Source organism: Chiloscyllium punctatum, chromosome 9 (assembly GCF_047496795.1).
Source record: "Chiloscyllium punctatum isolate Juve2018m chromosome 9, sChiPun1.3, whole genome shotgun sequence".
NCBI lineage: Eukaryota > Metazoa > Chordata > Chondrichthyes > Orectolobiformes > Hemiscylliidae > Chiloscyllium > Chiloscyllium punctatum.
This window is the reverse complement of record NC_092747.1, coordinates 59,150,080-59,166,762: the sequence shown is the minus strand read 5'-3', so window position 1 is coordinate 59,166,762 and position 16,683 is coordinate 59,150,080. Positions and strand designations below refer to the sequence as shown.

The following is a 16,683-nucleotide window of genomic DNA, read 5'->3' as shown; positions in this document are numbered from 1 at the left end:
AATATGTAATTTAAAAACCTGAAACTATGCTGAAAATCAAATTCCCTGCAAAAGCTTTTGTGTATATCCATGAGAAAGGTTGGATAGGTGAAGAAGGAGTGAAGCTGTATTTCTAAGGTGTGGATTAGGCATCCTGGTGACCGAAACAAGGAACACTGCTGATCAGTGTTTAGAATCCACATAACGGATGAGAACATGGGGTACGTATGAAGAAAATAACACCAAAATTGTGGATTAAACTGGGAAAGGGGAGCATTCAATCCCTGGAGTTCAACCTTTGGACAAAGGAGTTGCATTAGCTGTTCTTTATCCTACGCTCTTCACTGACCTATGCTCCAAACAATCCTTCCAAGCGAAGCAGTGATGTATGTGTACTTCTTCCGATCTAGAACACTGTATTTGCTGCCCATGGTGTGGTTTTCCCTGCACTGAGGTGTGGAAACAAAGACTGGGTGGTCACTTTGCGAAACCCCTCTATTCTGCCCACAAACATGACATTGAGTTTATATTCCGCTTTGTTTTGCACACTGACCCTTTTGAACTTTGCCTGCTGCATTGTTCCACAGAAACTCAGTGTAAGTTTCAAGAATAGGTGGATGTTGATGGAGAAAAAGAGTGAAAATATGCAATACTGCCCTTGATCTTTTGTGTGGTTTCACCATAAAATTATGGGATGCTATTAAGGTGTAAACATTTCATTCGATTGTTAAAAAAACTGCAGAATGTCCAATTCAATGAATGGAGCGAAAAATAAAATTGTTGTTGGGGTAATGATGGGTTGATTCTGAAACTGAAAGCACCAAATCTAGACCAGATTTCAATCCTTATGTTGATGCCAAAATCAAACAAACTCAGAATTAATTCAATGAATTCTTTGCATTTATTTCCAAAGGCAATTAATTTTATGGTTCTTAAAATCTTTTGATTATGGTTAAATATATCCTTGTAGAATTCATTCATTCAATAAAACATTTCACATTGATTTGCTTTGAATTGTCAGTGTTTTCTTTGATATTTCAAAATGGGCCACTAGTGGTTTACATTCTACACTCTGTATAAGTCAATTGCTGCTTTTGTCAGGAATTTTCAAGGCTTCAAATATTGACTTATATGCTGCGATCTATGGTATGTTTCATATATTGTCATCAGGAACCTTTCTGCCAGTATGAAGTTTTAATTACCTTGTACATTTGTGCATCATAAGAGCAGAAAAGCTGGCATATATCTGGGAAAGATGTAGCGATAGCATCGTATGTAAACGACTCCCAGAACATGAAAAGGAGACTTCTGACCTACAATAATATACAATTATATATTATATTGACAGCTTTCCATTTTGATAACATTTTTGATCAGATAAACTGCTAATATTTGCAAACTTCATGCAATTTGAGTTGGCATCATTCTATGCTATATACTATTTAGACATCTGCTGAAATAGCACGACAAAAAATTGACTTCTTACTCATTCCACAATCAAGCTAAAACATTGCTACTTGTTCTCAAAAATAACAAAAATGTTTTTACCATAGGTTGCCCTTCACTATAACCTACCTGACAACACTGCTGAATATGCTCGACTGAGACAAGTTACCATTCTTTTCTGTCAAATAAGCAATAGTTGGTGCAGTGATTGTGCACTGAGCTTGATTAGTGTACAGAAATAATAACAATTTACATTTATATTGTACTGGTCTTGCACAAGAAGACATCTGAAAACTGGACATGGAGTAGTAGAGAAAGGGAAGAACAGTGCTTAGATTAAGACAGGTATTTCAGACAAGGCAAAAGGTAAAGGCTTGTGGAGGGTTTTTTTGAAAGGAAGTAAGAAATTCATTGTGAATTATCTTTGTTACACACACTGTTTTCTACATTCAAACAGAGTATTAGTTAAAAGAATACTTGTCTCCAACATCTTAATCCAGCAAAGATTATCCAGTGTGTGAATATTTTTTAATTGTTCTCCAGATCCTGGTCTCAGTATCAGGGCCACATCTACTTGTCCATTCCTAATTACTCTGGGAAGGTGATGGTGGCCTTCCTCCAATTATACGCCTGAATGTGTTAGGATGATGTTTCTAGGGATGGTATTAGGTGGGAGATCCTAAGGTTATTAAGCCTATTAAAATGAAGGAATAAATGAACCATGGCAGAATTTCAATGATGTATGACTCAGAGGGGACTTGAAAATAATAGCGTTGTTACAACAATTCTACTTTCCCTTTCTTACAGTTGGAGTCATGGGAAGGGGGTGTCACAATCTACTTGAGAGGGCAGATGGGGCATCAGTTTAACATCTGATTCAAAAGATGAGACCTCCTCTAGTGTAGCATTCCCCAGATATTACATTTTACTTTTATCGAATTGGCCTTGAGGTAAGAGGGCTAGCTCTTCAACCAAGACTGATTAACAAAAAAGGGTTATCAATATTTTATTACACGATTTTAAAAAAATAACCTTGTTATTTTCATAGTCAGTTATGCCTGAATTTTTACTCATGCCTGAGGTGCCACACATTCATTGGCTAGAATTTACCAGACATCAAGTGATGCCTTGGGGATCAGGAAGGCTGAAATGAATGACGGGAAGATATCGGTAGGCAGGTCTGTTGTCTCTTTGCTGCCATACCATTTGCCAACAACAGGAAAGGAGGCTGGTAGACTATCCATTGGGAGTACAATTGAATCACTTCCCTGTCTCCACCCATTGTAATCCTGCTAACTCCCAAAGGGCTCAGGGCATGGGCGCCCTCCTTTATAGGCCCTCGGAGGGATCGTACTGACCACAATGGCCTGTCTGGCCCCAACATCTCCCTAACTTCATCTACCCTTCCTCAAGGGTGCCTCAGCTTTTGAGATGCCACCTCCTGGCTGCTGCAATCCATAACAATGGCCACTGTTAGTTGGCACTGCAGCTGCAGGCTTCTGATTGAATACTGGCAATATGTCTCATCAGGTCTGACAGCTGGAAGCAACATGAATACATCCTGCTGCCAACCCTAGCAGCTGGGCTTCAGCCATTGTGGAAAAATTTAGCCCCTTGATTGATTATAACACAGAAGGAGGTCATTTGGTTCAAGTCCAAGCTGATTGTTTGCAGGCCAATCCAGTAAGTCCCATCCCCTGCTCTATCCCTATATCCCTGCAAATGTCCCTTGCTTCAGCACCCCTTCAATTTCCTTTTGAAATCACTAGTAGTCGCCACTTGTGCCACCTGTGAAAGCAGTGAGGTAAAGGTCATGATCTCGAATCATTGTGCCATCAGATAATGAAATCAGCTTCAATAAAATCTCTTTTCAAATCACCTTCACTGCGAGGACAGCAATGCCAGCTTCTCCAACTTATCCTTGTAGCTAAACTCCCCTATGCCTGAGACCATTTGGATATGTCCTCTGCATTTCATAAGAATGTGCACATTTTTCTTGAAGCATGGTGAGCAGAATTGGAGCCAATATCCTCAAAGTGGCCTAAGCAGCGCTTTGTACAGTTTCAGAATAACTTCTTTGTTTTTGTACTCAACATGTCTATGACATCCACCATCCCATATATTTTACTAACTGCAATATCAATATATCCTGCCACCTTCAAAGATTTAGGCATATGACCTCACATCGTTGCCAACTATGTAGGACTATGCCATTGAGACTGTACGACTTCTCCCTATCCTTTTGATTAAAGTGGATCATTTCACACTTCCCTGTTCTAAATTCCACCTGCCACTTGTCTGCCCAATCTATGTCCTTTTCGAGTTATAGAGTCATAGAAATGCACAGCACGGAAACAGACTCTTCGGTCCAACTTGTCCATGCCAACCAGATATCCCAAACTCCAATCTAGTTCCACCTGCCAGCACCCAGCCCATATCCCTCCAAACCCCTCCTATTCATATACCCATCCAAATGCCTTTTAAATGTTGGAATTGTACCAGCCTCCACCACTTCCTCTGGCAGCTCATTCCATAAACAAACCAACCTCTGCGTGAAAAAGTTGCCCCTTAGGTCTCTTTTATAATCTTTCCCCTCTCACCCTAAACCTATGCCCTCTAGTTCCGGACTCCCCCACCCCAGGGAAAAGATTTTGTCTATTTATCCTCATGATTTTGTAAACTTCTATAAGGTCACCCCTCAGCCTCCGATGTTCCAGGGAAAACAGCCCCAGCCTGTTCAGCCTCTCCCTATAGCTCAAATCCTCCAACCCTGGCAACATCCTTGTAAATCTTTTCTGAACCCTTTCAACTTTTACAACATCTTTCCGTTGGAGGGAGACCAGAATTGCATGCAATATTCCAACAGTGGCCTAACCAATATCCTGTACAGCTGCAACATGACCTGCCAACTCCTGGTCTCAATACTCTGACCAATAAAGGAAAGCAGACCAAACACCTTCTTCACTATCCTATCTACCTGCGACTCCACTTTCAAGGAGCTATGAACCTGCACTCCAAGGTCTCTTTGTTCAGCAACACTCCCAAGGACCTTACCATTAAGTGTATAAGTCCTGCTAAGATTTGCTTTCCCAAAATGCAACACCTTGCACTGATCTAAATTAAACTCCATCTGCCATTTCTCAGCCCATTGGCCCATCTGATCAAGATCCCATTGTAATCTGAGGTAACCTTCTTCATTGTCCACTACACCTCCAATTTTGATGTCATCTGTAAACTTACTAATTATACCTCTTATGCTCACATCCAAATCATTTATGTAAATGATGAAAATAAGTGGACCCAGCACAATCCTTGTGGCACTCCACTGGTCACAGGCCTCCAGTCTGAAAAACAACCCTCCACCCCACCCTCTGACCTTTGAGCCAGTTCTGTATTCAAATGGCTAGTTCTCCCTGTATTCCGTGAGATCTAACCTTGCTAACCAGTCTTCCATGGGGAACCTTGTCGAACGCCTTACTGAAGTCCATATAGATCACATCTACTGATCTGCCCTCATCAATCCTCTTTGCTAATTCTTCAAAAAACTCAATCAAGTTTGTGAGACACGATTTCCCACGCACAAAGCCATGTTGACCATCCCTAATCAGTCTTTGTCTTTCCAAATAAATGTACACCCTGTCCCTCAGGATTCTCTCCAACAACTTGCCCACCACCGACGTCAGGCTCACTGGTCTATAGTTCTTACCACCTTGTTCTTACCACCTTTGTTAAACAATACACCACGTTAGCCAACCTCCAGTTTTCCGCCATCTCACCTGTGACTATCGATGATACAAGTATTTCAGTAAGAGGCCCAGCAATCACTTCCCTAGCCTCCCACAGAGTTCTAGGGTACACCTGATCAGGCCCTGGGGATTTATCCACTTTATGCGTTTCAAGACTTCCAGCACTTCCTTCTCTGTAATATGGACATTTTTCAAGATGTCACTCTCTATTTCCCTACATTCTATATCTTCCATGTCCTTTTCCACTGTAAATACTGATGCAAAATACAGATTTAATATCTCCCCGATTTTCTGCGGCTTCACACAAAGGCTGTCTTGCTGATCTTTGAGGGGCCCTATTCTCTCCCTAGTTACCATTTTGTCCTTAATGTATATGTAAAAGCCTTTTGGATTTTCCTTAACTCTATTTGCCAAAGCAATCTCCTGTCCTGTTTGTGCCCTCCTGATTTCCCTCTTAAATGTACTCCTACTGCCTTTATACTCTTCTAAGCATTCACTCAATCTATTCTGTCTATACCCGACATCTGCTTCCTTCTTTTTCTTAACCAAACCCTCAATTTCTTAGTCATCCAGCATTCCCTATGCATACGAGCCTTCCCTTTTACCCTGACAGGAATATACTTTCTCTGGATTCTCGTTATCTTATTTCTGAAGGCTTCACATTCTCCAGCCCTCCCTTTACATGCAAACATTTGCCCCCTTTTGAAAGTTCTTGCCTAATACCATCAAAATTGGCCTTCTCCAACTTAGAACTTCAACTTTTAGATCTGGTCTATCCTTTTCCATTACTATTTTAAAACTAATAGAACAATGGTCGCTGGCCCCAAAGTGCTCCCCAACTCTGAGGGAACACCTCAGTCACCTGCCCTGCCTTATCTCCCAAGAGTAGGTCAAGTTTTGCACCTTCTCTAATAGATATTAATTGATATTATCCTCACTGTTCACAGGCTTGCAACCTAGCACTGACCTTTTGGCAACAACCCCCACTCTGAAAAGTAACAATTTATAGGGTGTCCCCATTTACAACATCTGACTTATGAACATTTGTACTTATGAATGTTATCCCATACAATGCTGTATCAATATTAATTTTAAAACTCCGACATAGGAACGTCGCTTTGTACTTGTGACCGGCAATTTTATATTGTTCTGCATTATGTATTGACTCAAGAACAGAACCTGTTCACAATTTGGCATCTGTCTGTACCACTGCTTTTGTCATTAAACCAACTTTTTTATCCAAACTTGTTTGACCCGCTTGTTCCATGGGCTTCAGTTTTGCTAATCAGTCTGTTATGTGGAACTTTGTCAAACATTTTCTTAAAATCTAAACAGCTAACATTTTCACCTCATTCCCATCATTAGCCTTCTCTGTTACTTCATCAGAAAAGAACACAATTTGCCTTTTAACAAATCTTGCTGGTTGTGATTAATTACTCAAACTAATGCCAAATAGCTGTTTTTTTCCTTAGTTATTATTACTAAACCCTTACCCACCACTAATATTAAACAAAATAAAAGCAAAATAATGCAGATGCTGGAAATCTAAAATAAAAACAGAAAATGCTGAAGAAATCCAACAGGTCTGGCAGCATCTGTGGAGAGAGTAATAGAGCTAACATTTCAAGTCAATTAGGCTTTTCTTCAGAACCAATATTAAACTGATGAATGATGGTTACTTGAAATATTCTCATACTCTTTCTTGAACAAATACAGGTCATTCTGCTATAATGCGTGTTTTCTCAAAGCGAATTTGATGTAATGCGATAGACAAATTGGGGACACAGTTTCTAAAGTGCAAACTTTTAAAGCATGTGCTGGATGTAACGCGATAAGTGCTGTTTCCAAAGCGCAGTTTTTATATACCGTGGGGTTGCACAAGAAAGCAACAATCGCGTTATAGAACTGACTGTATATAACTTTTACCACTTTCCAACTTTCTGGCATCTTTCCTTGTATCTAGGAAAGATTAAAAGTTTAAGGCAAGCTCCTCTATTATCCTTGCCCCTATTTAAGAGTCATAAAGATGTTTAGCACTATAACTGACCCTTCAGTCCAACTCGTCCATGCCAACCAGATCCCCTAAATTAATCTTGTCACAGTTGTCTGGAAACTGTTCCTATTCATGTGTCCATCCTGATGCCTTTCAAATGTTGCAATTGTATCAGCCTCCACCACTTCCTTAGGCAGCTCACTCCATGCACGCATCACCCTCTGAGTGAATAAGTTGCCTCTTAGATCCCTTTTAAATCTTTCCCCTCTCATCCTAAACCTGTGCCCTCTAGCTTTTGGACTCCCCTACCTTGAGGAGAAGATGTTGACTATTCACCCGATCCATGCCCCTCATGATTTTATAAAAACAGCCACAGCCTAGTCAGCCTCTCCCTACAGCTCAAAGTCTTCAACTAGCAACATACTTGTAAATCCTTTCTGAATCCTTTCAAGTTTCACAACATCCTTCCCAGAGCAGGGGGACCAGAACTGAATGCAGTATTCCAAAATAGCCAAACCAATATCTTGTACAGCCACAAAATGACCTCCCAACTCCTATACTCAATGCACTGACCAATAAAAGCAAATGCGCCGCAGGCCTCCTTCACTAATCTGTCTACCTGAGACTCCATTTTCAAGGAACTATGAACCAGTACTTCAAGGTCTTTATTCAGCAACACTCCCCAGGACATTACCATTAAGTGTATAAGTCCTGCCCTGATTTTCCTATCAAAATGTAGCACTTCACATTTATCTAGATTAAACTCCGTCTGCCACTCCTTGGTCCATCTGATAAGGTTCCCATTGTACTCTAACCTTCTTCGCTGTCCACAACATTGCCAATTTTGGTGCCATCTGCAAACTTACTAACTATACCTCTTATGCTCACATCCAAATCATTTATATAAATGACGAAAAGCAGTAGACCCAGCACCGATCCTTGCAGCACACAGCTGGTCACAGGCCTCCAGTCCAAAAAGCAATCCTCCATCACCACCCCCTGTGTCCTACCTTCAAGCCAATTTTATACCCAAATTGCTAGCTCTCCCTGTATTCCATGTGATCCAACCTTGCTAATCAGTCTACAATACAGAACATTGTCAAACGCCTTACAAAAGTCCATATAGACAAAGTCCACCACTCTGCCTTCACTTCTTCACTTCTTCAACAAAGTCAATCAAGTTTGTGAGACATGATTTCCCATGCACAAAGCCAGGTTGACTATCCCTAATCAGTCCTTGCCTTTCCATATACATGTAAGTGCTGTACTTCCTCTGATGACCTGGGTTCAAGACACTCAACTTGATGGCTTCTCTACTTTAAACATGGCCAATCTTCCAGTCGCAACTGTTCCTCCATTTTCACTCCATCTATTATTTCTGTGATCTCAACTTCTACCGATATTTTGTCAACAAAACTGTTGGATTGATGTAAACGTTGCCCTCTTCTCACCTTTACCTCTTTTCTGTGTTTCACTGTGCCACTCTAAGACTTGTGAAGAGGATACGCATAAATTCTTATGGGAGAAAAAAAATCACATTGTAAAAGTAGGTTTTTCCTGAGCCTTTATGAACTGGGCTCCCTATTATGTCTGTTGACAAAAGTAATTTCCCATGCTATGTCTGGTTGAGATTTTTACAAGAATTACATACCTTGTCAAGTTGATTACTTCTAATGTGCTGCAGGATTTCTTGGCAGTGGTTATAATATGAATCTGCAACTTCAGTAAACTAAGAAGACAACCGAAAATAAGTCACGATCCTTTTGTTGGCACAGACATAAGGAACATAATTTAAGGGGAATATTGGGTGGATAAGGATAAAAGAGATAAATACTTGCCACTTGAGTAGAATATTTTTTTTCTAATTCTTGTTCCCAGGAGGTAAATCGAGTTAATTCACATGTAGAGCCGGAGTTTTTTTCTGTCTTTATTATTAATAATAATGACATTAGTAACATTTAGTAACATTTAGTAGTTTACATGTATTAACAAGTATTTCTTAGCATCAAGTAAAACGAATGAGGAGTACATTTTCTAATTTCCTCAGTATTTACTTGGTTATACAACTTAATGCATAGTATAGATAATTAATTAAGCAAAACAGTAACCTAACAAATGTCAGTCATAATTTGTAAAATAGAATGGCATTACTCCCATTCTACAGTTTACTTGGTCATGCTCTGAAAATACTGTTAAGTGTTATTGTTATAATTTTGATTTTGAAATGGAAGCAAAGATAATTATGAATTAAATGCATATTATTTTACTGTTGAATTATCACTGTTCAGCAAACTCAAGTGGGAAGAAGGAAAGCTGTGGGATCTCAGGATTGCTATCTTCTCTGACTGCTGATAAGCAAAACAATTGAGTAAATAAAAAAGGGTGTGTTGGAGGCTGGAAGGAGAGCACACCAATGTGAAAAACTGAAGAAAATTCTCTGGTGTAAGCTTTCTAGGAGAGGATAAGGTTCACATGAACAGTTTGAGGGATGTGATTGACCTGGAATGTTGAATTAATTATTGAGAGATCTTTACATATATTGGGAGGATTGTATGATTGATTCCAAGTGGATGGTCAATGAGCACAAGAAATGAGAATACAACAATGACAATACAAATGTTAGTGCAATTTAACCATGTACATCGAAATAAAGATGGAGGAGACTGTAAATATTAAATACACTGTTTTGTGTGGTGCATATGGTGGTCTTGGCACTGTCTGTCACAAGGATGATTTGAATCTAGTTGCACCCCTCTCTCAGAGAAAGTGAACCACCAGGCTGGTGTGCCAGTCAAACTAAAAATGTGAATAAATTATTAAATAATGATCTCCATCTCAATATCGGCAAAGTGATGTCTCCTGGGGCCTATTGATTGTGGAAAGCTTTGTTTGAACCAGCAGACAGTGCATGGTTATGTCTCCTAGTCATGTAAGCAATAGATTAATACAACCCACCATGTCTATGCCGACCATGATAACATTCTAAACTATCCCATCTACCTGCACTTGATCCATATTCCCACTGTTCCCTGCCTGTTCATATGTTTGTTCAAATAAAGAAAGACTTAATAGATTAGCTATGAATTCAGAGCAACATTGTGTCCCTACTTCTAAGCCAGAAGGCCTGGGTTTAGGTACCTGTTCCAGAGGGTGTCATAACAAACAAAAATCTACAGTAAGTAATTGCAGTAAACTGATCATATAGGATAGAATTCGCAGAAGGACAAGAAAATGGCTAAGCTAATGGGAAAACCTTGGGAATAGATGAAACAGCCAATCAGTCAGCCAACTAACGAATGGCTTCCAGAAGAGGATGGAAACTAGGAGGAGGAATTCACCATGTGGCCATTCAAACCTGTTCCACCATTCAACATGATCATAGTTGATCTTCTATCTCAATACCATAGTCCTGCTTTCTCTTCATACCACTTGATGCCTTTAATATCTAAACATTTATCAATCCCTTTCTTGAATAGACTCAGTGATCTAGTCTTCACAGCCTTCTGTGGAAGCGAATTCCACAAGTTGACCACCAAGTGAGTGAAGAATTTATTTCCTCATCTCAATCCTGAATGGCCTACTCCATATTCTAAGACTGTGAGCACTGCTTCTAGACTCCCCAACCAGGGAAAACATCCTCCCTCATCTAGTCCATCCAGCCATGTTAGAACACTAAATGTTTCAATCAGATCAGCTCTCATCCTTCTAAGCTCTAGAGATTAGACAGTAGAGGATCAAACCAATCTCTCTCTCATTTGTTATTCCCAGTATTAGTCTAGTAAACATCCACTGCAGTCTGTTTATGGCAAGTATATCCTCTCTCTTAGGGAGGGAGACCAAAAGTGCACACAATATTCCAGGTGTGATCTTACCAAGGCCCTTTATAACCGCAGTGAGGCATCTCTACTTTGCAATGAGGGCCATATAAACTATTTGTCTCAGACCCATTTTATTATTGATTAAAATTATGCATGAACTTTTACAAAGGCTGGATTTGCTATGTAAATGCCTGAAATCCCGGATGTAAGAAAACTCAAAAAGGAAAAGCAAAATAAAACATGGAAAGACAACAGAATGTTGTGGTTCTGTTCGCCGAGCTGGGAAATTGTCTTGCAAACGTTTCGTCCCCTGTCTAGGTGACATCCTCAGTGCTTGGGAGCCTCCTGTGAAGCGCTTCTGTGCTGTTTCCTCCGGCATTTATAGTGGCCTGTCTCTGCCGCTTCCGGTTGTCAGTTCCAGCTGTCCACTGTAGTGGCCGGTATATTGGGTCCAGGTCGATGTTTTTGTTGATAGAGTCTGTGGATGAGTGCCATGCCTCTAGGAATTCCCTGGCTGTTCTCTGTTTGGCTTGCCCTATAATGGTAGTGTTGTCCCAGTCGAATTCATGTTGCTTGTCGTCTGTGTGTGTGGCTACTAAGGATAGCTGGTCGTGTCGTTTCGTGGCTAGTTGGTGTTCGTGTATACAGATCGTTAACTGTCTTCCTGTTTGTCCAATGTAGTGTTTTCTGCAGTCCTTGCATGGGATTTTGTACACTACATTAGTTTTGTTCATGTTGGGTATCGGGTCCTTTGTTCTGGTGAGTTGTTGTCTGAGCGTGGCTGTTGGTTTGAGTGCTGTTATGAGTCCTAGTGGTCGCAGTAGTCTGCCTGTCAGTTCAGAAATGCTCCTGATGTAGGGTAGTGTGGCTAGTCCTTTGGGTTGCGGCATGTCCTCGTTCCGTTGTCTCTCCCTTAGGCATCTGTTGATGAAATTGCGAGGGTATCCGTTTTTGGCGAATACTTTGTATAGGTATTCCTCTTCCTCTTTTTGTAGTTCTGGTGTGCTGCAGTGTGTTGTGGCCCTTTTAAATAGTGTCCTGATGCAACTTCGTTTGTGTGTGTTGGGGTGGTTACTTTCATAGTTGAGGACTTGGTCTGTGTGTGTGGCTTTCCTGTATACCTTTGTGGTGAATTCTCCGTTCGGTGTTCTCTGTCCCATCATGGCTAAGAATGGGAGTCGGTTGTCCTTTCCTTCCTCTCTAATGAATCGGATTCCTGTGAGTGTGGTGTTGATGATCTGGTGTGTGTTCTCTATTTCTGTGTTTTTAATTATTACAAAGGTGTCATCCACGTATCTGACCCAGAGTTTGGGTTGAAGTTGTGGTAAGACTGTTTGTTCTAACCTTTGCATTACTGCTTCTGCTATGAGTCCAGAGATCGGTGAGCCCATGGGTGTTCCGTTGATTTGTTCGTATATTTGGTTATTGAATGTGAAGTGTGTTGTGAGGCACAAGTCCAGTAGTTTAAGTATGCCGTCTTTGTTGATAGGTTCAACGTCCTGTTGTCTGTTATGTCTGTCCAGCAAGTTGGCTATTGTTTCTTTGGCTAGTGTTTTGTCGATGGAGGTGAACAGTGCCGTTACATCGAATGAGACCAAGGAAGAAACTATGGCACTCATCCACAGAATCTATCAACAAACACATCGACCTGGACCCAATATACCGGCCACTGCAGTGGACAGCTGGAACTGACAACCGGAAGCGGCAGAGACAGGCCACTATAAATGCCGGAGGAAACAGCACAGAAGCGCTTCACAGGAGGCTCCCAAGCACTGAGGATGTCACCTATACAGGGGACAAAACGTTTGCAAGACAAATTCCCAGCTCGGCGAACAGAACCACAACAACGAGCACCCGAGCTACAAATCTTCTACCAAACTTTGAAGACAACAGAATACATGCATGGATGGGAAGAGGCACAACAAATTAAGTAGGAAGATCTCAGTAAAAGGTCATTTCTAAATGACCAAAAGTCAACTCGGATTGACCACCTGATAGAAACTTGTTTGATGCAATTAAAACTATTTTGTTTAAATTTGTCAAAAAGGTACTGGATTTTGTGTGAGATATTATCAGTCCTGATTCTCAGCCTCCACATTTAAGAAAGAAGAAAAATCTCCTATAAAATCTTTGATGTAAATGCTCTCCATTTTAAGATGGAGATTTGGTAGGATGGGAACTGCCTGTCTTCTCTAATCTTCAAAATCCAATTCATTTCAAAAATTATGACTCACTTATTAAGCATAACAGAATTGTCGCTGCCTACAGGGAATTTGCTATGTGAAGGTGGAAAATCCCAATGGTGCTGCAGGGAGAGATTTTTAAAGAGGAACAGATCTTAAAGAGAGAAAAACTGCTCAAACATCAGAACAGCTGTTCACTGAAGGCCTCAGCATGTATTCAAGGTATGTGTACTATAGCACTCTCTTTCTATATTGGGGAATTTCAATGCCTTTACCACCACTTCCTGAAGTTTACAGCTATCTTTCACATTAGGTATAAACAGCACGTGGAAAGTTCTCTGGAGACCAGGTTCCTGTTCATATTTAAATACAGCAGTGATAAGCCTTGCCTCCAAAGGATCAATCTTTGTGACAATTCCACCCAATTTCAGGATAGATTGTGCAAAAGCAATCCTCCCAAATATTAGCATTAGTCACATGCAGCTATGAATAATTACAGTAATATTTGACACACGCAACATCCAGCACCTGAATGACTTGCACGATTGTACGAGTCAGTTGAAAAAATATCAGAAGATTAGAAAAATGAGATTCTTGACATGAGAAAAAAAACCAATTTTCTACTCAAGGTTTGAAAGGCATGATGGGAATGTCGCTGGTGAGTTGTGCAAGGTCAATTTGCATGCATTTATATCTCACTACTCCATCTTTTAAATTCACTTCTATGCACATGCTATTCTCCCGTGCATTGGAGAGAGCTACAATTCCTTATGGGAAAATCTGAATAGGTACTTAGTAGCTCCAGTTCACCCTATGCTCTTCTACACTCCATTCTTGTCAGCAGTCCCTAATATCTCAAGAATACTCCTCAGTAGCAACCATCTGCACTCCCATCCCACACTATCCCCATTCACAGAGGAAGGCATTGGATATGCATCAGCCCCACCACATTATCATGGCACACCGCTGACTCACTTCAGTGCTGAACTTTGGAATACACTGATTCCTTTCATTGTAATGCTGTTGCCAGGCCATTTTGTATGCAGAGAGAGATACCCACCTCATGATCACTGCTGGCACACCTCCAGGCTCCTGACTTGTTCTCTTGTGCTTACCCAATTTGTGCCTTGCCTTGCCTTGCATTTTTGTGCTTTGCCCTCTCATTCAAACCTCACAGGCTCAGACTATGCCTGCCTTGCCTTCCCTTTCATGCAGACACAAAGCTAGTAGCTTGTCATGGTTATCAGCAAAAATCAGTCAAGGGGGTGGTCATGTTGTTCTATGGCACTCCGCTACATTGATGTCACACCTACAGCATGTGCCAGTAGTATATTTGGAATACACATCGCATATCTCTGGAACAACTAGCTTCCTCTGAAGCTTGGGCTACATTTTAACTCATCTACTTGGCAAAAAGCAATTAAAATGTAGGGGGGCTACTTGTCCACTGTCCAGTGCCAATGTAACCAGGTTTAAATTCAGTGCAAGAACACCCACTTCCTGGCTGCCTGAGTACTCTTTAAATAAACAGATTGGGTTTTGATGACATCATTGGCTATTTGAACTAAAAACTTGAACAGGGAGCAGCAGGCTCCACATTGAGTCAAACCAATTGTGTGCTGGTACAGCTGACAGGAAAGTTTTCAAATTAATCTTTATGTTTCTTTGGACCAACATTTAGTTGTTCATCAGATCCATTGCAGCTAGGTTAACAGAAAACATTAAATATGAGAATTTTGTTTGGGGATAGTATTAAGGGATATGGAACCAAGGTAGTTGAATTAAATTAAAATACGGATCGATCATGAGCTAATTGAGTGGTAGAACAGACAATCCATGATGTTGTACAGCTGGGTGAAGCAGTCATGTGGTATTGCAGAGATTAAAATTATGGCCTACATAGACATCCCAATACTGTATACACTGCTTGGCAGTCCAACTATGAACACCTGAACTGCTGATGCTGGGGCTGAACAACTCAAGTTCAGTTGAGGGCAAGTCCTGAATCAGCAACTGGAAGAGACCTTTAGCCAAAAGGTTACAACTCTTTCAATTCCCAATTACCCTGTTTTCCTTCTTCTGTGCTTCACCAGGAGCTGCCTGTTTCAGCTCACCATTGGCTTCTGTCCCTTTGAGTGCAAGTATCTGAAATACTTCAATTTGTCTTGATTTTGACATTGTTCATCTCTGCAATATACGCCCATTAGCCTTTCTCAATTATATTTGCAAAGAAATTGTCTATTTATAAAAAGTTGATATAGGACTTCTCTAAATCAATAAATTTGTAAATATAACAACTGAAAGGTTAGCAAATGTGCAAGTGTTTCAGGAACATATTTTCCAACACAGAAGTAGTGTTTCTAGTGGAAATACTACCTTATATAACTGTAGCTAGATATATGAACACTTCAAAAAATGATTTTGTTTACAAACCTTTCTGCACTTGTTGTCGACAGTGAAGAAACTTTCTCTTTCCAAGCTAGAAAAATCTAAACTAGGTTTTGGGAAAGAAAAGAGAAACATCTTTACACTATTGGATTGAAGAAAGGTTTGTAGAATGCTCCAAGACACCACACATCTTGTAATTTTAAATTACTTTTGGATGTACTTTTGAATTATAATTATCAATATTGTTTATTCAAATTGACAGCCAGATTTCACACTAAGGAACAAAGCATTTTAATACACTTAATTAGGAGATCCACCAGGTTCTCGTATTTAAAATTCAATATCCAACTCTTTTTATAATAGCTAAATGTCAAAACTGTTAACTGTTTGGCAATGTGTTGTTTCAGCTATCTTGTCAGTCGCAATGGATGACTATTTCCTATTGAGCACAATGACTCATAGTCTGTAGATTTGTAACATTGTTATGTGCATTTATGTTGCACAGCCTGATTTGTGAAACAGCAGTTTCAAAAAATAATTCCATTGTGCATCCACTATTTGTGCCTCTCCATTATTGTCCAACACTTTTGTTCTCCTCCATCATTTCCCTTCGCAATACTGTTAAATAGATAAGTATAGCACCTCCATCCTCCAGTAAAGTCATTGACAAGATTGAATTTAATAAACAAGAAAAAGATGAATGTATTTAAAGCAATAACAGAAATCTTATATTTGTTTAAAATGTAAAGTCCTCTTTAAAATGTGTTTATGTTTTAATCTCAACTTTTTTCAGTGATTATGTAATCATTTTATGCAAATACAATTAGATTTTGCCAATTCTCAAATAATTATAGTGTTATGCAAAACATTCTTTGGCTGTTGTTATTTCAAAGAACAAGGTGCACAATTATTCTTCCAGTGGTGACAGGAATTTGTTGTGTTCCAATGTCAGCAAATACAGATTCACCTTTAATCCATACAAATATTTGGCAGCATGACAGATTAAAAATGGAGGATTCTGTCACATTTGCAGTTTATCTTCCTTTATTTTTTGTGGATTAATTTTTTTCATAGCTGACAATATTTTTAAAAGTAAATTCTAATGAAACCTGCTGGAGCATACAAGAACT

At 39.9% G+C, this 16,683-nt stretch overlaps 1 protein-coding gene across 1 annotated transcript in view; it reads right to left on the bottom strand.

Moving 5' to 3' along the window:
- Positions 1-15,343, bottom strand: part of LOC140481695 (DNA-binding protein RFX8-like) — a 66,015-nt gene extending 50,672 nt beyond the window's left edge. Inside the window, exons 1-3 of the mRNA XM_072578270.1 lie at positions 15,230-15,343; positions 8,816-8,893; positions 1,182-1,292 (exon numbers count right to left, since the gene is read on the bottom strand). Of these exons, the coding sequence (XP_072434371.1) occupies positions 1,182-1,292; positions 8,816-8,893; positions 15,230-15,343 (303 nt within the window). The remainder of the gene's footprint in view (positions 1-1,181; positions 1,293-8,815; positions 8,894-15,229) is intronic.
- Between the last annotated feature and the right edge of the window lie 1,340 nt (positions 15,344-16,683).